Source organism: Piliocolobus tephrosceles, chromosome 5 (genome assembly GCF_002776525.5).
Source record: "Piliocolobus tephrosceles isolate RC106 chromosome 5, ASM277652v3, whole genome shotgun sequence".
Taxonomy (NCBI): Eukaryota; Metazoa; Chordata; class Mammalia; order Primates; family Cercopithecidae; genus Piliocolobus; species Piliocolobus tephrosceles.
The window spans coordinates 66,888,358-66,911,941 of NC_045438.1; the positions used below are offsets into that span (position 1 = coordinate 66,888,358).

At 41.8% G+C, this 23,584-nt stretch overlaps 1 protein-coding gene and 1 pseudogene across 2 annotated transcripts in view; both read left to right on the plus strand.

Moving 5' to 3' along the window:
* The window catches only part of PREP (prolyl endopeptidase), a 133,370-nt gene that overhangs the window by 105,852 nt on the left and 3,934 nt on the right, over nt 1-23,584 (plus strand). For both annotated transcript variants that reach the window (XM_026454413.2, XM_026454414.1), the window contains exons 11-12: nt 18,043-18,179; nt 21,399-21,493. In XM_026454413.2, coding sequence (XP_026310198.1) covers nt 18,043-18,179; nt 21,399-21,493 — 232 coding nt within the window. The remainder of the gene's footprint in view (nt 1-18,042; nt 18,180-21,398; nt 21,494-23,584) is intronic.
* LOC111538525 lies at nt 5,910-6,728 on the plus strand (annotated as a pseudogene).

Consider the following 23,584-nt stretch of genomic DNA (forward strand, 5'->3'; position numbering starts at 1 on the left):
ATTTTTTCATAGGATAAAGTGGCTTCTTAATATATAGCCTAGCCCTCACGATCATATTTGTCTGCCAGTTTGACCAGCCTTGAGCAATGCCCATGAGACCCCACCAGCCTGGCCCCTGCCCTCTCCCTCACTCATCTCTTGCCACTCTCCCTCACCCCCCTGCTGCAGCCGCTCTGGCCTCCTTTCTTTGCTTGGCATACATGCATGTACTCACCCACTCTACCCCTCCCCTCTGCCTGGACTGCCCCTACTCCTGGCCCTCCATCCTTTGTACTATACAGAGTCACTTACTCTGCATGGATCAGAGACTCCTTCCTTCTCCATCCTGTGTACTGTAGCAGCCCTTCCCCACTCACTCACCCGTATCTCCATTGCACTCATCACCAGCTGACATTAGAGTTTCATCCATGTGTTTGTCTGTCTCCCCTTTAGAATGTGGTTTTCCCCACTGCTGTGTCCCCAGAGTCCAGAACACAGAGTAGTTATGTATAAATGCTTGACGAATGAAAGCAGTTGTGACAGATGGAGTCTGAAATGATCTAGTTGTTGCCAGAAACCTATAAAAGTGAAACATTTCTTTTTTAAAAAATATTTCTATGTTGGACTATCTCCCTCTCCTCTGGTAGGGTAATTTGTCCGCTAGAAATGGACAAATATTGTCAGAAAATAAATGTTTTACTACCAGTTTTACCTCTGTGAAATTTTTTGTGCTATCTAGTCTCTAAGAGTTATTTTAGGCTACAGTTTATAACCAAAACAGAAAATAATACTATGCCTCCCTTACAGAGCTTCAAAGTAAATTTTTCTGTTTTCCTAGCATGCTTTTATTTTACTGGAGCCCTCCAGCTCTAGGTTGTTGCTGTACAGAGGTTTGGAAATCTTTTAGACAAGTTCTACTGGCATGTAAATTCAGTTGACCCATTCCGTATTGGGTTTTATGAGAATCTAGGATCATTGCTTTGTATTTTTTTTTTTTTCAAACTCTGGACCATCAGATCTTCATCCTTTTAGTGACTTTTGGCTTTTTTAACATCATCTTTTTAAAAATAGCTTCTTTCATGCATTCAGTTTCCTTTTCCTTCTTCACTTTCAAGTGAGAAATCACAGTAAGCATCCGAGACTGACTGAGTGTGGCTGGGCGCAGTGGCTCACACCTGTAATCCCAGCACTTTGGGAGGCTGAGGCGGGCAGATCACCTGAGGTCAGGAGTTCAAGGCCAGCCTGGTCAACATGGAGAAACCCTGTGTCTACTAAGAATACAAAAATTAGCCGGGTGTGGTGGTGGGTGCCTGTAATCCCAGCTACTCAGAAGGCTGAGGCAGGAGAATCGCTTGAACCCGGGAGGTGGAAGTTGTGGTGAGCCGAGATCACGGCACTGCACCCCAGCCTAGGCAATAGAGCAAGACTCCATCTCAAAAACAAAAAAGAATGACTGAGTGAAAAGATTGCTTAAGCAAATAAAAGTAATTATTTCACAGATATTTATTAAGCACTGTGGTGTGCTTAGTAAATATCTGTGAAATGATTATTTTTGGAAATATAAGGCAGGATAGAGTTTACTAGGGAAAATGGAGATGTAATCAAGTATTTGCAGCAATTCAATGGAGGGAAAACCATATTAATAGGCTGCTCACAGGTTCTGTGGGAACCTGGAGAAGGAGCAGTATCTAAGGCTGCTCTTGGAAACAAGGCCTCCTGGAAAGGAGCTTTGGGCAGACAGAAAGAGCACAAGAAGCAAATAATGAAGAAAACACAAATCATACATAAAAATTCATACAAATACTGAGAAGCAAAGAAGGGAAAGGAAGTTGAATGCAAGAAATAAGCTGCTTTTAAAAACATGATATTAGAAAAGCCAAAAGCCACTAAAAGGATGAAGCTGTAAGCATCCAGAGTCTGAAGAAAATAAATCCAAAGTAATGATCCCAGAGTCTCATAAAACACAATAAGGACTAGGTCGGTGGAATTTACATGTTAGTAGAATTGCTTTTTTATTGGTCAGCTTGTGTAAAAGCTTTCCAAACATTTGTAAGCATGCAGCAACCTGGAATTAGAAGGCACCAATCCGGTGGAAATGAATCACTTGTATGAAAGCAAAGGTGTCCTCACAGTGCCGCAGATAAAGTAAGTAGACTGGTTGGAGCCCCACAGCATGTGAGCCTGGAAAGGGAGACAGATCCAGACCCTTAAGGGCCTGTGTAGGATTCACATCAGGCCATCTATGTACCAGGTGCTTAGAGAATTAGTCACGTTCCAGGGAAAGTTGTGAAGGGGGTGGTGAGGGCGGGGCGGTGGTGGTGGTGGAGGAGCCCATGGGCACAGCCGAAAACTCCAACAGTGTGTGTAGTGGGAGAAGAGGACCACAGTCTCCAGGAACGCTCACGTTTCAGGGACACAGGAGGAGGAGGAGCCACAAAAGCTGGCATCACAGAAGCCGGAGGAGAAGAGTTTCAAGGAGGATGGTGTGGTATTGCAGAGAAGTCACAGGGCATATAGACTGGGCAGTGTTGGGATTGGCTGTGAGCATTTGACTATGAGAGGAGCCAGTGAATGTCAGGTAGTAGTGAATTGGCCATGTGAGGGGTCAGGAAGCCTAACTGCTTCTCATGAATGAGGGGTTTCCTTACAGCCCAGGACATGTGTGCTAATTACCAGGTAGTAGAAATATGACTTGAAATGCACTAAATGAAACCTATTGCACTCCATGTACTGACTTTGTTGCCAGCCTTTCTGTATGCACCCCAGTACTTCATAATCATCAGTATTCCCCATCCACCATCCTGAATGCCGTCTATCATTAAAGTATACCATGTTCTTTTCTAAATCTTTCATGAACATGATTCAGTTAGTCATCTTCAGCTTTCATTTTCTTGATTACCGGTGATAATAAAAAGGTATATATAGGGCTGGGCAAGGTGGCTCACGCCTGTAATCCCAGCACATTGGGAGGCCAAGGCGGGATAATCATTTGAGCCCAGGAGTTTGAGACTAGCCTGGGACACACAGGTGAGACCCCATCTCTACAAACAATTTTAAAATTAGCGAGGCATGGTGGCACATACCTGTAGTCTCAGCTACTCAGGAGACGGAGGCAAAAGGATCCCTTGAGTCCAGGAGTTTGAGGCTGCAAGTGAGCTATGATTGTACCACTGTACTCCAGCCTGGGTGACAGAGTGATAGCCTGTCTAAAAAAAAAAAAAAAAAAAACGGGAAAGAAAAGGGTATATCTATAAGATTAAAAGTGTATTTCTGTGTTTAGAAACGAATATGCAAAAATCTGTCTATGATGATAGCACTGGGGCTAGAGTGGTGGGAGGCAGTCTGGGCCATCAAAAAAGATACATATGATTTGACTGGTAAGATTTCTGCTACTATTACTCCACTGCACAAATATAAAACATTTCACACAGCCAAGTTCAGAATATAAATCAAAAAGAATTTGTTCTTGTACCTTCACAGCAGGATTCCTGAACTTTGTGATTTGCCTTCATCCCCCCCGTCCCCGCCCATTTTTCCCCACCACCCTAGTGAGTTGCTTCCCAGTAGCTATTTGTGATGCCGCCTCTACACCTCTAGTTCAGTCTCTTCTAATTGACCACCTCTTTGCAAAACAAAAAATGATATTGAACAGTTACGCCAACTTCCTGATTCTAGGACTTCCGTTGATGCTGTCCTCAATTTGGGGCCACACTCAGCTTCATACAGTCCCATTTAATCCCGTACACTGTCATGACCTGCTTGCTTGCACAAACACTGCTCTGCTTTTTCCCCACTAACATCTGCCTGTCTTTAATAGTTCACCCTTTTAAAGGGTGAATAGTTACCAGCCACAAATTTTTAAGGTGCACAGTTCTCTTCTGTTCTATTAATGAACATTCTGACCAGAGTATGTCTTTCCAGCATTTTGGTTATTAATTTTATTTTTCTACCTAATGCAATAAAACAAATAAGCGGTCTGCCGTAGTTTTGAGTTAATGAGGATTTGAAATGGATTTCACGTATCCTTGTTGGGTTTTTATTATGCAGGTGCAATCTCATGCAGTAAATTACCATAACTAACCAGTTTAAGAGCCCATAAAGCTCCTCTGCCCTGGCATTGCTAAATTAATAGATTAACAGCTACACATAAGGAATATGTCAGATGTTAAGTATTTTTCGTTAGTATTAAGTTGGAAATTTGTGACCTCAAAAAGCTTATGTAATCTCTTAAGTGCCTCAACCAAAGTTAATTTTATCTTATTATTTTTCAACTTACAAGCATTTTCAGGCAAGACTGTAGGCTGCTCTGTTTGTATAAATTTTTTTTTAATGAAACACCATTCAAACTACCTTTTCTGATACTTAATTGAAATATAGGGTGTAGTTTGGGCATTAATTTATGTATTAATCTAGCATGTTTTCTAAACACCTACTGTCTTCTGGGTACCATGCTGGATACGAAGGCAAATAGATGCACAGGCCTAGAATGGGGACACATGGGACCACAATATAGTGCCATGGAGAGTTCAGGAGGGGCCCCCAGAGGAGCAGGGAGGGGATTGGCTGATTTCCTTTTTACAGTGGCTAAGAGCATGGAGCATGGAGCCAGAAAGCTTGGGTTCAAATTCTGACTCCATCATTTACGAGATGTATGACTTGGGTTCCTTACTTAACAATTTATCTGGGTTAGAATGACCCCAGCTGGAAAGTGGAAGTATTCATAGTACATCCCGCGGGGGATTGGTTCCAGAACATTATGTGGATACCAAAATCTGAGGATGTTCAAGTTCATTATATAAAACGGCACGGCATTTGCATACAGCCTATGGTCATCTTCCCACACACTTTAAATTATCTCTAGACTATGTATAATAGCTAATACAATGTAAACTCTATGTAAATAGTTGTTATACTATCCTGTTTTCTAAATTTTTAATTGTATTATTATTTTTTGTTGGGTTTAAAAAATTTTTTTCAATCCACAGTTGGTTGAATCTGCAGGTGTGAATCCTGTGGATATAGAGAGCCAACTGTATAAACCTCATATTTGGATTAAAATGAGAAAGAATTTTTTAAAGCCCTTAGACTAGGGCTTGCTTGACACATGGTAAGAACTAAATAAGTGTTTTAAACAAGTCAAGTAAAATAGATAATGTGAATTTTGACCAAAGTATGAACTAAAGAAAACTCTGTTGTGAAAAATAAAGAAACTAACTGGCAGGTATTTTAACATTTGTTTTTAAATGTATGGAAACTTTAGTTGATAATTAGCTTGCAAGGTTCTGTCACTAAGTTCTGTCTCCAGAGCCTTGACCAACTTTTGTTTCTTTTGGTTTTGGTTGTTTTAACGTTTTCAGGTAGGGAATAACTTTCTAACAGAGAGGCTCCAAAATGCAATGAATGGCCATTTGTGCTGTTTTAAGTTTCTTTCTTGCTACTAGAAATATTTAAGCAAAGGATGAACCTGCCTGAGATGTAGCTTTGTGGGTGTCTGCATTGGGTAGGGGAGGAGGAGGTCAAACAAGTGAACTTCTAAGAGCCAATAGATTTTTTTTTTCAGTCGTGATTTGGTCTAGAAAGGCATGTGACATTGGAATTGGGGCTCTGGAGGTATGAAACAGCAATATCGCTAGAGAGGCTGGTTGAAGTTGGGAAGAACTGAGAGAAGTTGAAGGCAGAGAGTGGAGAGCTTTAATTGCTGGTCTAAAACGTGGACTTTGGCTGGGTTTGGTGGTTCACACCAGCACTTTGGGAGGCCCAGGCAGGAGGATTGCTTGAGGCTAGCAGGTTGAGACCATCTTGGGCAACATAATGAGACCCATGTCTCTACAAAAAATAAATAATTAGCTGCGTGTGGTGGTGCATGCCTGAAGTCCTAGCCACTCAGGAGGCTGAGCCAGGAGGATGAGGATTGCTTTATATACATTCATACATACATACATACATATGTAAATATATACATACATGGACTTCATTTTGTAGAGAATGGAGAGGCATTTTTGAATAGGAGAGTGACTTAGATTAAAAAGGAGGTTTTAGATGGATTAATCTGGTAACAGGTGCTCAGATTGGAAGCAGGAGTCCTAGAAGCCAAGGCCCTTGTGCAGGCAGGCAGGGATAAGATGGTGTGGGAGAGGTAACTACAATGACTTTGAGCTCCAGACCTGAGGCAAGCTGGTATAGGTATTTGAGGATCAAAAAGAGAGTATTTAGCCCTAGGAGCAGGTGGCAGGGGCAGCCTGTGCAGCAATGGCCAAGATCAAGTCTCGGGACCTTCGCGATAAGAAGGAGGAGCTGCTCAAACAGCTAGACAACCTGAAGGTGGAGCAGTCCCAGCCGTGCGTCACCACCAGCCTCCAGGCTCTCTAAGATCATGTCATCCGGAATTCCATTGCTCGTGTTCTTACCGTAATTAACCAGACTCAACACAAAGAAAACCTCAGGAAATTCTACAGGGGCAAGAAGTACAAGCACCTGGACCTGCTGCCTGAGAAGACATGTGCCATGCGCCACTGGCCCAGCAAGCACGAGGAGAACCGGAAGACGAAGAAGCAGCCGTGGAAGGAGTGGCTGTACCCGCTGTGTAAGTAGACAGTCAAGGCCTGAACGTCACATTGTCAAAAAAGAGAACTGGCTGAGGAAAACAAAAGAAAAGTGTGTATTTAATATGCAATTCTGTATTCACTCAACAAATATTTATTGAAGGCAAACAATGCAGAACTCATAACCCCCTGATGATGGATTCATCATGTGGTTCTCATGCAGGAGCAAAACACACAGCATATGCCTTTCATGTGCAGCCTAAATCCCATTGCAATGAGCCATGTTACAGGGCAGTTTCTGGCTGTACCAAAACAGAAGCTGCTTTCTCTGGGCCTCCGCGTGTAGCAGGGTTCCTTCACTTTTAATGAAAATGTCTGACTGTGTGTCTTCATTGACTACAAAGAGATCAGACCAGTGGAACTGAAGATGGCTTTGATGTTCTACAATCAAGTCAGATTTATTCATCATAGCCCTGTGTGTCTTTCTACCTCAAAACACCAGGTTACCGCTGAAATCCACATAAACTTATCAAAGTGCCATAGCACAAGATCCAGCTGTGCCTCCATCGCTGCCCTTCTTTCCTTGTGTTCAGAACTTCCACTTTCTATTTCGCTTTTGGCTTCACAGTTTGAGACTGGGAAAAGGCGTATTATTCCAAAAAACAGATGGTTGAGCCTTAGAAAGCTGCTGAATTTCTGCAGAGATGATCAGTATAGCACTTAGCACATTATTGGTGCTCAAGAAATGTACTGAAAGTTAAAACAGATTTTAAATAGATAGACTTTGCTGTTATTGAGGTATCCTAAGGGAGCTTTTAAATCCCCAGTGTTACCAAAATGACCAGCCATCCTTGGAAAAACTACAGCAGTCTGGAATAGGCTTTCCTTCTATATTTTCTGCCCAAAGATGACTCTTTAACTCCTCTCCACTCCCCAAAAGTTAAATGCCTGGAACATAGACAAGATGACAACCTTCTAATGCCAGGCTAGCATTTTTCACCTTAGTACAGCACAGAAACATGTAGTGCCTCCCTCTGAGTCCTGGAAAGTTCTTCATATGCTCATTTTACAGAGTAACTGAAGCACAGAGGTTGCCTGCCTACTGCCCAGTTCTTTTGGTAATGGAATGTCTTGTTCCTCTACGTGCTGCCTGTGGACTCAGAGCAGTTCTGCTCCTTGTCAGATTTATTTGGCACATGTAGCACAGACCACACAAGTGGCCTCTGTCAACTCTGATTGAAAGGGGGAGCTCAACACCCTTTTATGAACATTCTTCTTTAAACCTGTCAGGCTCTAAAATTAGGCAGGAGTTGCTATCACCAGACATTCTTCTGTGTGAAGGGGCTGCCCTTTGCAGCCTACCTTCATCTTTCATAGATGAGCACATCCCATGACTGGCGATAATGGGAGTCCTGGCATTTGCCTCAGATAGCACAGTATCTGAACTGGATCAAATGTGTTACTGAAGATCGTTTTCAGGAACCTAACTGATTGCACATTCGCGTGTCTGTGTAACACAATTGATGTTGTTACTAAATGTATGCATCTCAAGGAGAATAATTTCAAGAGAGACAGGTGATCTTTGCACAACTAAGGTCATTCATTTGAAGGAACAGTAATGTTCCATTGATTTTTCATACTTACTTCCCTTATTTCTTTAAAGGAAGATATTCTTTTTTTTTTTGAAACTAGATTTGCATGTTAAGGCAGCTGGATGTGTATTTAGTGATTGCCGTCTTGTGCTAAAACATGCTTCCAGAGTTAAACTGCTTTATCATTGGTGATGCCTCTGGAAAGTTGTGCTTGACAACAGAGATGGGATTTGTGAAACTTTATACTTATGTACTTTATATAAATGTACACCATTTCTTCCTTTTTTTTAATGCAAAACATTCAGCTCAAGGATCTGTGAGTTCTTATCTGTTAAACAATTATTCTTAGAATATGGTTTTAAATGTGCAAAATCAGAAGCTGCTTTAAATGTAATTGATTACTTAAAAAGTTGGGATAGCTTTATGATTCGCTCAAGCATTTTTTTCATTTGTGAAATGAATGGTGTCTGTTAAGCCTTAAAAAAATACTATTGAAATGGATTTTTTTTTTTAGTAGAATGGAAAGATGTAGTGGGATTTTTATTGTTTTAATAATCTGTCTTCAAGATGGTAACATTAATGACTGTGTGGAAAAGGATCATCTTTCTAAGCTGACTCATTTTGCTAAAATAGTAACAGCAGCCACTCTTGTATCTGGAATATCACTTTTGAAATGCTTGAATGAGTCTCCTTTTTAAGAAAATAATGAAAATAGTCTGGGTGCGGTGGCTCATGTCTGTAATCCCAGCACTTTGGGAGGTTGAGGTGGACAGATCACTGAAGGTCAGGAGATCGAGACCAGCCTGGCCAACATGGTGAAACCCTGTTTCTACTAAAAATACCAAAATTACCCGGGCGTGGTGGTGTGCACTTGTATTCTCAGCTGCTCAGGAGGCTGAGGCAGGAGAATCGCTTGAACCTAGGAGGCAGAGGCTGCAGTGAGCTGAGATCATGCCACTTCACTCCAGCCTGGGCAACAGAGCAAGATTCTGTCTCAAAAAAAAAAAAAAGCAGAAAAGGGATAGCATCTCTGGCAGAATGTTATTTGTCCCCTGGATTCCCTAGAGATGGGTGGTCATTGTCTTGGGGAAGAAAGAAATGAATGTTAAATCTGTGCCAAAGGCTCTAACACTTTCAACATTTTGCATAATTGCACCCAATAAAGATACTTACAAGGAAGTAATAACTTGAAGTTAATTACTTTGTGATATAGTAGGAAAAAAACACTGAACCAGGGACTTGGGAGACCTTGGTAGTAACTTGCCATAAGCTGGCAGTGTTGCCTTGTCGGGTATGTTTTTTGTTTCTTCTGTTTTTTTTTTTTTTTTTTTTTTTAAAAGACAGAGTCTGGCTGTGTTGCCCAGGCTGAAGTGCAATGATGCGATCTCGGCTCACCGCAAGTTCTGCCTCTTGGGTTCAAGAGATTCTCGTGCCTCAGCCTCCTGAATAGCTGGGACTACAGGTGCCCTCCACCATGCCTGGCTAAGTTCTATATTTTTAGTAGACACTGGGTTTTGCCATGATGGCCAGGCTGGTCTTGAACTTCTGTCCTCAAGTGATCTGCCCGCCTTGGCCTCCCAAAGTTCTGGGATTGCAAGTATGAGTCACCACACCCAACCCTTGGCAGTTATCTTTATCTTCTTGACTCTTATTTTGTCATTTGTAAAATAAGAGAGGACTGCTAGCTGGATGAAAGCCTGGAGTGACAACCTCTCCTTATATCTGAAACATTTTAAAGTCCCAGAATTTACTATTATTATCTTATATCCTCAGGGCTGAGAAAGAACTGACACTAGCTTTGTTTACCAGGTGGTACAGTCTTGTGACTGCTCCGAAAATACCCTTCTCAGCCCTCTATCAAGAATCAGTGTGGGCTTCATGAAGGGTGTGGTTCCTTACAGCCTTGTGGTGCTTAATGTTATTGGTTTGGGATGTGGAATAATATTGTTATGCTGCTGTGTGTCTCCACAATGAAGAGTTCAAGTTTTTTGGGTTTTTTTTTTTTTTGGAAGGAGAATTTTTATTAAGTACAGAAACTCAGCAGTATGTATTTAACACAGTTTAGTGGCAAGTTCTTTGACCTCTCTGCCTTTTACCACTTGGCAATGTAAGCCGCAGATTTATGACCCCAGACATTGCCTCCTGGGTGACAGTGATCTCAGCATACCCATCACTGTAACTGGTCCTGGTAGTTTCCATCAGCTTAACCAGAGCTCCATTGTCTTCCCAGTTGACCTGTATGCAGGCAACACTGGTGCCGGTCTCCCTGTGGACTAGACATCCCGGTCTGGCCTTTCCTTTATGACGTAGTAGGGAATCCCCTCTCATGAGACAGGGCAGATGGGAAGACAGCCTACTGGAAAGGATCCATGTCGTGTGCAGTCACCACCAGTTGAGCCACCTTGTTCTCCCACAAGGTAGCGACAGTGTTAACCGCTGCTCCAAGGACAGGTGGTCTCCAGTGGGGACCTCCCCTTTGCCGACAGCTTTCTTCTCAGCCCAGGCCAGCAGCCGTCGCTTCTTCTCTTGCTCTGTCTCTGGTCAGTACCTGTGGGCCAGCCTAGGCAGCTGAGTGCTGTTTTGCTGCCCAAGGCCTGGACGAACTGGTTCCTCACAGAGGCACTTTCAGCCATGTTTAGAGGACAGCCCTTTGTCACCGCAGCTGGATGTAGTGGGGCCGCTTGACAAAGCAGGTGAGGTCTCTTGGGGTTGGATGTCCTGCAAGTGCCAACATTCTTGGGTCTCTCTCAGGTGATTCATCACCTTGGCTGCCTGCTTCTTCACAACAGGGCCTGGGGCCACCGTCTCCAGCTGCCCAAGATACCAATAGAGTCTCATGTTTAAAGAAGAAGAAAATGAAATTAAGGAAAGCAGCTTCTTAATTTACTGTGTAACTTCGGTCAGCTGCTGGCTGGCTCACTAATGCTTAGAACTAACTGTGGTTTTGAATCACTGTCGTAATGTTTGGTTTTATTTTCTGTGTCTGTCATGAAGGCTTCATATCAGTATACTCCAAGATAGTCCCGCTTATGAGATCTTACCGGTGCTTCCAAAGACAATCTATCTCTTCATTGTGGATTCTTTGGTGGTGCATGTAGTCTGTTAAGGAGAAAGGGGGTGCCAGGTTCAGGCTCCTTGTTGAACTGGATCTATTATACAACCCATTTACTCTGCTGTTGACAAGAAGAAGGAAGACAGGGCCCTGTCTGCCTCACATGATGAGCTGTTAACCCTGGAAGACAGACAGACTTTTCCTATTACTCAAGTGGGCATCTGTTAGATCCCATGTGAGCACTTTGTCTTCCTGTCCATTGAGGGTCTCATAAAAGCTTTGGCATCCCACTACAGAACTGTGTGCACAGTGGACACTCAGAAAGAATGGAGGTGTATTATCAGCTCTCTCATTGGTTACAGTATGGGAAAAAGGAAAAGGAAGTAATTTTGTTTACCTTGAACCTGAGTACTGTGGTAGCAATAAACTACCAAGCAAAGAAACAACACGTGCATTTAAGCTTTGGCAATTGTTTACTTATCAAGCACTAATGGCTCTTATATGTATGTATAAATGACATTTTATATGTTACTAATAATAGTTTAAGGTTCTAGTATTCCTACCACAACTCCACTGTAGCCGATGAGAGGAGTCAGGGAGACTGGTTGGTCATGATGCTAGTGAAGTAGAGAGCTCTGAGCTGGTTTGCCTGTACAAATGACAGAGAAGACACTTGCTTGTAAAACTAAATGACCAAGTGGGTGCCTGGGTATAGGGGCCTTGGCACAAGATGATCCTGAGGGTTGAAAATAGGGTGGCTGAGAAGAGAGTGTTGCTATTAGCCCAAGTAAGAGGCCCATGGAGGAGCATATATATGGGCACATTGATTTGGAGATGTGGACAGGCCATCTACCACATGAGATCATGAACCCCGGTAGCCTAGGCAACTTGACTGGCTTCTTAACCAGCCCCTCACAGGTGACTTCCAGGAAACACACGTCTGGCTATGGCCCTGCAGATGTGGACATGGAGGTCCTTTGCATAGAGCAGATTGTTGGAGCTCTGAGATGGCAAAGAGGGAATTTGAAAAGAGAAAAGAGACAGCCAAGTATAGAAAGTTGCAAAACAGGAGGAAGAGGAGGTAATAATGGATCAGTTAGGAAGGTTGAAAAAGATTTCAAGGAATGGAAAAGAACCAGAGAAATACTCCACCCAGGAAGCCAAAGAAACAGTTGCCATATAGGGATTGAAAGGGATGAGGCCTGGAAAGGAACCATTCAATAATGTCATTTCTGAACAATAAGAGAAAGAGAAAGAACAGATTCTCCAATAAATGGTGTCTAATAGTTGGCCATTTGGGAAAAAGTAGTTAGATCCCAGACCATATGTAAACATAAAATATAAATGTAAAAAATCAAGATGAAATTATAGACAAATATTTTTATAACTTGGGGTCGAGAATGTTTTATAAGCTAGGAAGCTGAAAAGGAAAAACAGATATTGGGGTACATAAATATTAACACCTTCTTGCATCTCAGGACACCACAGAGAAAGTTAAAAAAAAAAAAAAAAAAAAAAAAAACAACTGGTGGTGCACTGGGACAAAATATAAACAAAGCATGATAGAAAAAAGGTTACTACCCTTTAGTGTAAGATAAATTTCTGTAATCAGAAAGGAGAAGTAACAGAATAAAAGAGCAGGTATACTTTGTTCTCCAAGGACAAAATATAAAATGACTATGAAAATATTTACTAATAAAAAAATACAATAAGGAAATGGCAGTGTTTGCCTGTTAGACTAGTAAAAATTAAAATCCATTTTAACATCCACTACTGATGAGGCATGGACACTTAGACAGACATTATCACTGGGCACCTAAGTTGTCCAGTCCTCTTTGAGAATATTTGGTCCAGATTTATTGAATTTTTGAGTGTATGTATACTTTGATTTAGCAGTCTCATGTCTAAGAATATATCATATAGAAATCATACCATGAGAATACCAGATTTATCTAAAAGGGATTTATTGCACATTAACAATCACAGAACATAAAGAATAACCTAAATATCAGTGAGAAAATGGTTAAATGTGTGTGCATCCATAGAATGAAATATTAGGCAGCCATTTTTAAAAAGAGGTAAATCTGGGTGTTTTACTCTGAAAAGAATTCCATGATAAATTGCTATGTGAAGAGGGAGAATGAATCATAGCCCAATATTAGCCCGATCCCATTTATCACTAATAATAACCCCTATGTGTATTTGAACATGTAAATAGGTGTGTCTCTATACACCCATGAAAATGTTGGGAAGAACATATACCAACAGGGTAGATAGAGGCAGGGATGGAGAGGCAACGAGAAAGACAGAAACGTTCATTGATGACCTTTGAAAGAGCAGGGATGGGGATGGGAATCAATGGGGTGGGAAAGTGGTGAGCTGTGAGTATGGGGTACTCAGGATTAATGATTAGGAAGATGGAGATGTAGCGTAAGAGGCAGACAGGGTGATACATAAGGTTTTGTTGGCTAGGATAGGAGAAATTTGAGTCTAGCTGTATGCCAAAGGGAAAAAATACAAAAAACAAAAACTAATAATTGAAAGAGCACAGTAGTAGTGGAGGCAGTGAGGAATGGAATCAAGACAGGGCGATCCTCCTTTCTCTGGGGTTGCAGAGACTGAATGAAGTTAGCAGAAACTAACTTTACCAGGAGCTACAAGCAGATGGACCCTGTGAGGGATAGGCAGGGCCAGAGGCAGAGAGTAGGGATGCAAATTGTGCTGTCAGAAATGAAAAAAAAAAAAAAAAAAAGAAGACATTGGAAACTACTCTTGAATTGATTCAGGTGGGGAAAGATGGAAGACACTGAGGAAGGAAAAGATGTAAGACGTAAGTTCAGAGCCAGCTGAGATCAAGTCTTCATTTGTAATGAAGCAAGTTGCCATTTCCTGAGTGTCCAGCAGCCCAGGGGAGGAGAAGGAATCCCGTGGGTTTGGGTCAGAATTAGAGGAGTTCCGGACTTAGTGACATTTAAAGAGCTGCCCAGGGGTCCCAAGCTGGGCCAGGAAAGCCCAAGCAATGCTGACAGCCTGAGAGAATATAAAGAACTGAATGACTTCATAAGAGTTTTTTAAAAAATAAAGGCAGATACCCCGGGGTAAGGAAATGACAGAAGTGGCAAAAGAGCAAGTTGGAGCCACAAGGGGGGTTGTCCTAGTTCCTTGCAGAAGAAATTCAGGCTCTAAGGGCCAAGGTGTAACCAAGGTGATGGGTGAGTATCATGCTGTTGGTTTGTCTCAGGAGACTCTTAAGTCCCATGAGGGCAGGGATTATGCATCTCGCCTTCTTTACATCTCCAGGGCTGAGTGCAGTCCCTGGCACATAATAGACACACAGCAAACATTGGAGGGAACCAGCAGCTCTAGGGTAGGGTGGAAACTAAGGTCTTAGTGTTGAGGCATTCAGGTATCTCTAAGGTGAGGATGCTGGACAGGCTTCGCTGTTAGTCACTGAGGGAAATCACAGGAGACCCAGGTAAAGAGAAGTATAGAGACTTGTATTAAAATGATCAAGAATTCTGGGAAAACTTCTGGTTTTAGTTGATATTAATTTGTGTCCCTTACAAAAAAACAGTTCATATAAAAAGCCCTCAAGAACCAGGTAGACCTTTTAGATTTGTTAGTTTTCATTGACATAATTTATAGTGACCCATTTATATTTCTCCAAGTCGCAATTCCCTAAGAAGATGGCTCCTCATAGCCGAGGGAAGGATGAGAGCTACATACACTCGCTCTTTGTCCTGGAAAACCTGGGATTTGCAAGTGAATTTCATAATCAATTCTAGGTCAAATGTCTCCAGTCAAGCTGGTGTCCACTAGCAAATGACAGACTCTCCTACTGATAAAAAAAAAAAAAGTTCCCAGTCTCTTCACATACTCCTTTCTTCATGGGCTTTTTTCTTTTTTCTTTTTTTTGAGACAGTTTCTCTCAGGCTGGAGTACAATGGCCAGATCTCTGCTCACTGCAACCCCCACCTCCTGAATTCAGGCAATTCTCCTGCCTCAGTCTCCTGAAGTAGCTGGGATTACAGGTGCCCGCCACCACGCCCAGCTAATTTTTTTTGTATTTTTAGTTGAAATACATGGTTTCACCACATTGACCAGGTTGGTCTTGAACTCCTGACCTCAGGTGATGCTCCTGCCTTGTCCTCCCAAAGTGCTGGGATTGCAGGTGTGAGCCACCCCGCCGGCCTTTTCTTCATGTTTTGTTATTATGGTTTTTTTTGGAGACAGAGCCTCACTCTGTCACCCAGGCTGGAGTGCAGTGGCACCATCTCAGCTCACTGCAATCTCCACCTCCCGGGTTCAAGCTATTCTTCTGCCTCAGCCTCCTGAGTAGCTGAGATTACAGGCACGTGCCACCACACCCAGCTAATGTTTGTGTTTTCAGTAGGGACAGTGTTTTGCCATGTCATGTTGTCTAGGCTGGTCTCGCTGGTGGTAGTTGGAGGGAATTTGATTTTTTGAACTTCAGGTTTTATCGTGAGATTTCAGCAGTTCAATCACGTATGCAGGCTCCACTTCTAATTCTCGTTCTCTTGCTATTTCTACCACATATGCAGTGACTTCCTCCATTGAAGTCTTGAACCCTTCGGAATCATCCGTGAGCGTTACAATCACTTCTTTCGAACTCCTATTAATGCGGATATTCTGACCTCCTCCCTTGAATCATGAATGTCCTTCATGGTATCTAGAATGGTGAATCCTTTCTAGAAGGTTTATCAATTTACCCAGATCCATCAGAGGAATGTAGGTCAACTATAGCCTTATTTGCTTTATTGTGGTTGTCTGGAACCAAAAACTCAGTATATCTCCGAGGTATGCCTGTATGTTTATTTCAAGACTAAAATACAGAAACTTCCTGTAAGGAGTCTTCTTGCCCACAACTAAGTCATCTTCACAGTGTTCTTTCAGTTTGGACTGCATTCAAAATATTGTTTTTAACATTAGAACCACACCAACTTAAAGCTTGGATATATTTCTGCAACTACAGGGATAATGGAAACTTTGTGCTTTCAGTGGTATTCTCCAAGGATGCCTTTGTCCTGGAGTCAGATAAGTGAGTTGCAGGCTGGCTTTCAGGTACTAGAAATCTTACAGATGGTAGCAAGAAAAGTGATATGGGAGGAGGAAGTTGAATTGTCATGAAGCATCAAGAGATAGAGCACTTTGGGAATGATGGAGGGTCTGAGAGCCAGTTAGCCGGGATGAGGAGTGTATCAGTCCAGCTGGCTGCATGAAGATCAGGGTACATGAGAAGGGGTCGGCCTGGGGAGAATTGAGCTGCACCTGGATTTGAAACTAGATGAGAAGCTGGGGGTAGTTGGAGGGAATTTGAGTTTTTGAACAGATGATTCAGTGAAGGTAGCATCATGTGAGATGGTTTGCTCACTTGCTCATTGATGTTGTTGCCTCTGTGGGTATAGTGCTGTGAATTCTAACTCTTGAGTTGAGTTGAAGGCTATGTATTTTAGCTCACTAATCCCAGCCAGTCCCTTGGAACTTGTTCTTCTTACTCCGTGTTTACTTGTACCTACCCACACAGTTACATTCTATTGGTGGCTGCTAACTGGCACTAAATAACTTGAAATAAAACTGTAGTCCCTCTGATAATTTTGAACTCTGAAGAGTATTCTCCATGATTCCTCAGATGCCAAATTTAAATGTATCTCTCAGTATTTCTCTGCAGAGTCCGAAACATGCTTTTTATATTACTGTTTCTTGGCAGGTTTCAGAAAACTACCAGATTGCAGGCATTTATCATGGTCCTGTAACTCCTATCTCTAAATCTGCATCCCTGCCCATTCTCCCCCTCCAAACCCCCCCCTCCATGGTTATTTCTATGGACTTTGTGGCAACCTTTGCGCAACAGAACTGCTACCTTAAAAAGTTATGGATAAAATATGGCTCCAGGTCACATGAAGTGTAAAGACTTATGCCCATGACTGGAACATAAGGTCAACAAGATGATTCCAAACTGGGGCACTTTCCAGGGGTTGTTTGGGGGTAAAAACACCATGTTTACACAAAGAGAAAGCTATTCACAGTTTCCTTTCGGGAAAAAAAGCATTATCAGCTTTTTGTGGCTTATTTATTCTATGGCTTATCAGTTGACTAACTTTTAATGTTCCCTTCCTTATGCCTTTTTTTTTTTTTAAATCCTTTATCCAAAAGGATATGGAGATGTTGACTTTGAACTTGCCAGAGGTAGCCCAGATTCAAGAAGGCTTTATGAACCTTAATTATCAATAGTGGAGAGAAGGGTCTTTGTTTAACCAGGAATAATAGGATTTCTATGTTTTTCCTCATCAACTTTCTAAGCTAATAAGTTTTGTTGCTGCTAGCATTTGTTTAGTAGTTCAGCATAGAAAAATGACGTCGAGCATCTTAACATTTAGAGAGGAAGTTGAATATGAAATTTGTTTTCTGGAATACAAGCCTCACTAGATTGAGTTGCTTGGCAGGATGGCAAATCTGCCCCTCCCGGCACTGAGAGGGATGAGAAGGAGCAGAGAATGGAGAGCCTGTTTTCTGTGTGCCTCAGGAAGGCCGAGAGGTGGGCACAACGGCCACATGTGGGGATGCAGAATTGAGGCTGGGAGAGGATAAATGATATGTGAAGGGCATCCTGCAAGATAGTTGTGGAATAAGAATTCCAATGCAGGTCTCCCTGTTTTCAAATGCAGGCTCTTTAAACTGCTCTATATTCTCTCCATAAAAACTGAAAGATGCTTCACCAAATAGCCCTTTAGAGGTGCTAGGTTTTCATTACGCTACTGTACATCATAAAGAGAGAATTTACTATCTTTCCCATTTAAAAGCATGCAGTATTTACTAAGCAATGCTAAATCTTATATTCTGCTTTCTTATGTTCTAGATTTTCTACCCTAGCAAGGATGGTACGAAGATTCCAATGTTCATTGTGCATAAAAAAGGCATAAAATTGGATGGCTCTCATCCCGCTTTCTTATATGGCTATGGCGGCTTCAACATATCCATCACACCCAACTACAGGTGAGCTCAGAACACACTCAGAGTGCTAGTATTTGATCTTTTCCATATAGTGGAAACAAACCAGAGTGCTCTACTACATCAACTTTCTAAAATACATTACTGGCCAGGCGTGGTGGTTCACATCTATAATGGGAGGCTAAGGCGGGCGGATCACCTGAGGTCAGGAGTTCAAGACCAGCCGGGCCAGCGTAGTGAAACCCCGTATCTACTAAAAATACCAAAAATATTAGCTGGACGTGGTGGCAGATGCCTGTAATCCCAGCTACTCGGGAGGCTAAGGCAGGAGAATAATCACTTGAACCCAGGAGGCAGAGGTTGCAGTGAGCCAAGATCACGCCACTGCACTCCAGCCTGGGCAACAAGAACGAAACTCCATCTCAAATAAAATACAGTTCTGGAAAATTCTTGCTGCTTGTTTTCATAGATGGGCAGGATTATGTGTTAACTATCTGAATTTTTGACCAGGAATTGAAGGATTATTTACAAGCTAATCTTGAAAAACAACCAAAAATGCCCTCAGTGTAATAGGTTGTTTGGGAACTGGATAGGGAGGCTATGGCTGCATGACTACAGAAGATTAGTATTAATCAGGGTCTTAAAGGAAGCTCCTTTCTTCAGTGTTTGTCATTTGCTGCCACCACACTACCTTCAGTATTCTCTTCAGAGGGAATGATTTCCTAGCTGATTTTTCACCAGCAGAGTCTTAAAATAGACTGTCTTAACGTTCAGCCATAAATGTTTTCTGTGTACTTTGTTACATCATCTATTTTAGACTGTTGTGTGCTGTTTCTGTGATTATTTCCCAGATAACTACGTTCAGGGAGAAAATTCTACATTTATATGTTTGCTATTGTTGGTATAAATATCTTGTTATTTGCAAACTTGATTTTAATATCCCATTGCTAGTATAAAATGGAATTTGCTTTGAGCGCTTTTAATAAAAACAAGGAGGTTCCCACCAGCAAGACTAGCTTTGAGCCAACTTCTAAATAGAACCCCATATGAAATCTGATTCACAGATTCATCCGGGATCTTCTCTGTTTGGGAAGAGATTCATGGACTGGTGACTACCAGGACATAAATTCAGAATAGATTCAACCATCTGTCCCGAAGTTGAATACAAGAACACTGGTACTTTGTTTTGAGCACTCAATATCTGTAGAAGCTCATTATTTTAGATTTAATGAAGTATGAAATATGATGCCTGCCCTCAAGTGATTTATAATGAAATTGTGGACCTCAAATAACTGGCTGAAGAGTTTGCATTTATCCTTTTGTTAGCAAGGAGCTGATGGGAGGCTTTGTGTAAAATCACGATGCAGAACAGTATTTTCGAAAGAGATATGTAGCATCATCATATGAGCAAATGAAGGGAAACTAGTTAGAAAAGTGTCCTAACGGTTGCTGTTCATTCATTCTATATTGACAGCTCCATATACCAGGCAGCATTCCAGATATGGGGACTTCCCATCTCTTTGCAAAGTTTCCCAGGCAACAAGATTTGTTATGATTGTAATAACAAATATGTAATATTAACACATTGATATCTATGTGTTAATATTACATGCCATATTATTCTCTGACATTATTAGTCTAAGAATGCAAGCCTCAGGTAGAGCAACCTTGCCCCTTGAAAAATAAAAATAAAAAAGATGATAAATGTAGGGGTATATTACATGAACCTAATCCTTATATCACTCTAAGTATTAAAATGCAGGGTTCAGTTTTACCTCACAGCGATGCTCGCGTTTGGGCAGTGAATGCGTGCTTCATCAGTGGACAATGAGTCACCTCGAGCCCCATTCCCTTGGTCCCAGCAGGTGGGCCAGGATCAAGACAACACTGATTGATTCCCAAGTGGATCTACTGTAGCTAAAACCACTTGTCTTTGTTCATTTGGGCAACAAGCATTTATTAAGCCTGCCCCGTTGGGATTCAAGAGATGAGTCCTGGGGCCATTTTCACCCCAGAACCCAGTGCATTTAATAATAGTCTCAGGAGAGACCATCAGAGATGCGTGAAAATCTTGAAGAGAGGACCAAGTGATCAAACATCAGTTTGGCTAATAAGGTGTGGTTGGGTGGTCTGATACATCTACCCTAACTCATCTGACCTTTCCTGTTCATCCTCAGTACTCAGGAAATTAGCATTCAAACCATTGAGAGCCTTCAGTATATAGAAGTCCATGGTTTCCCCAGTTACTAAAAGAGTGACACAGTTCTCAGAAATAGTTCTCAAAGCACAGTTAATTTTAATTAACAGCATGTCAGTACTTTTAGGGTCACTATGGAAAGAGAAGAGGGAAGCAAAATCCAAATTTTCCAAAGGACTTAATACTGTTTCCTAGAGGGTTTGTGCTGTAGTTTCTTCTGCTTATCTTTAGAAAATATCCTCCAGCCCTGATAACTCTATTCCTGATCTCCTTTACCTCTTGCACACCCTGTGTTGGCTAATTTACCATAGAAATTTCTGTAGAACTGGAAAACATGTTTAAAAATCCATGTTCCAGAAAAAGCTTTTTCTTTTTTCCAACTTAAACAGTTTGGAGAAAGTTACTCAAAAAATGATAAAAGGGGCTATTATCAGGTCCTCCTGTGAGCCCAGCACCATTCGTGCCTGGGCTGGCAGTGTTTTGTTTTTTTCTCTGTTTAGATTATGAATTGTGTAGTGAAATATTTATCAATGTAGAAAAATAAGACACTGAATGCTCATGAAAACATATTAGCTTTGCCTGAGCGCAGTGGTTCACGCCTGTAATCCCAGCACTTTGGGAGGCCAGAGCGGGCAGATCACCTGAGGTCAGGAATTCAAGACCAGCCTGGCCAACTTGGCAAAACCCCGTCTCTACTAAAAATACAAAAATTAGCCAGGCATGGCGTCACACACCTGTAATTCCAGCTACTCAGGAGGCTGAGGCTGGAGGATCACTTGAGCCCGGAAGGTGGAGGTTGCAGTGAGTCATGTTTGTGTCACTGCACTCCAGCCTGGGTGACAGAGTGAGACTCTGTCTCAAAAAATATGTATATATATTAGCTTTGCAGTTAAGTAGTAATAGGAAGTTATGTATTTTTCACTTTAATCAAGCAATAAAAGAAATGTCAAGCTCCTATTCTGATACTACTCAGAGTGTTGTCGGGCATACACTGTTTTGAGATGGAGAGAGAGCATGGTCTTCACTAGGCAGTTAATGGAAGGTTAACTGTTTCTACTGCTTCTCAGTGTTTCCAGGCTTATTTTCGTGAGACACATGGGCGGTATCCTGGCAGTGGCCAACATCAGAGGAGGTGGCGAATATGGAGAGACGTGGCATAAAGGTGAGGTGTTTTCTCTACAGAAACACAAGTCTGACATAATCAAAGCTAAGGTTGTGCTCATCCTTCCTGTTGGAATGAGCTGAGGGGGTTAGAAGCAGGAAAGCTTTTTGGCTAGATGAATGAAAAACAAGGATATTATCAGACACATTTAGGCACCACCACCCCCCCTTAAAAACAACTCACTCTTTTCAGATTTTATTTTCCTTTGTTACAATAAATAGATGAAGTACATGTTTTTCAGAAGCATTCCCTGTTATTTTGGGGCTTAACTCATAGGTTGTGTTTTTAATTATCACTGTCAGGAGTGAATCTTGGAGAGCTTTTTGGTATTTATTCCATCTCCTGTTAGCTTTGTTTTTATAGTTTAGCATGAGTTGACTGTCTTGAAACAGAAGTCAAGGCAGGTCATTTTCTCTTAAGAGAAAGGAGCAATCTTGGAGCTTTCTGTTCCCAGTGTGGGCATCCTCCTGCTGGTTTTCTGAGATCTTCCCGGCATTGCTGAGAAATCGCATCCTCCTAGCATTGCTGCTGTGACTCTATTGTGCATGAGTTTTAGACATAAAAACAGTGATTTTTCTTTTCTAGTTTTATTCCATCTCCATTCTCTGGCCTCCTGAAGCATGTATTGTAGCTGATTGACTAATACCCAACTTTATACCCCAGATGGTCACAATTTTTTTGAATGATCGTCTGTATTTTAAAACCACATCTGTTCCACTTCTTTCTATGTGGAACACCCCTCACCCAGGCTTTTGTGTATCTGAAATTGAATTCATAGACTAATCAGTGGTCTGGAGAGATTCTTCACTTGTCTTGGTCCTGTGTCTTTGGGGGAGGGAGGACATGGGAAAGGACCTTCACCTCCACCAGCTCTGTGCTTCCCCCAGTCTTGACACCAGCGTGGCCCCCAGTGCTTGGGGTTGGTCAGCAGCTCTACGTGAGAGGGGTCTCCTCGGTATCAGAGACCACCCTTCAGATATCTGTACCTCTCTTCTGTTTCCTACACCATCCCAAACCTGAGGCCTGAGGCTCCGGAATTTTTTCATCAAATCAAATCAGCAAACATGAGGATAAACCTGTAAAGAGATTTCCATAAGTACCTGTTAGGTACCGTATGCAGGAAAGGCTTAGGCCTGACCCCTGGGCATCCAACATGCACCCCAGGGGCTGACAGCAGACTTCTCAAGTGCACCTTAGTGAAAGTGAGTGCCCCTGGCTGGCCATCTGGTCCACCGTTGCCAGGTATCATCCCCAGAAACTACTGACTGTGACTGTCTTTGAAACTGCAAAGAATTCATTGCATAATTTTGAGCTGATACTAGAGTTTACACTAAAATCATACTGTGAAACTGATATTAAAAGATGAGTGATAAGAGGATAAAATTTCTGTATACCATGTTTGATTTACATCCCAAATATGTGTGCCAATTCTGAACCCCTTGACTCACCTGATTTCTTATTTAAGTTGTATGTAGTTTATGTACCATACCCCCTACTCATGGTCCCTGATCCTGGGATCCTCTCTTCTCCAGAAAACCCCTTTGGTCATCAGATGTCCACCAGGCTCTGATAGGGAAGAGTAACTTTGCTCCTAGTCTGCTCTCTCATTCTTTTATTAATTAGAACCAAGTTATTTTCCAGTCTTGGGATTAGGCAGGTTCAAGCTTGACTAAAGCTAACAGTAGACTATGTTTAGACTGATTTATAAACTTCCTCGAAATTTAGGCCATGATGAAAGGACCAGAAATAGACCTTTTCCAGTTATAGCCTAGGATATAACACTGGTAAATCTGAATTCCATTCTGTTAATTGACTTTAAAATTTAATGCTCTTTTTAAAATATAGTCATATACCCAAAATACTGTTATTCCTGATAACTAAGTAATCCTAGCTATTCTAAATTCACTGGTAATTTCTTACTGAAATCTTAACATTTGTTTTGATATGAAAAACATTTCAGTAGCACTGCTTTATCTTTAATTAAATTTCAGCAGAAGTGGTTAATCTCAAATATCTAATTAGATCTGTGTCTGGTCTTTGTTCATTTCAAAGGCAGTTATTTCAGACATCTCTTCCTTTGAGGACATGCTT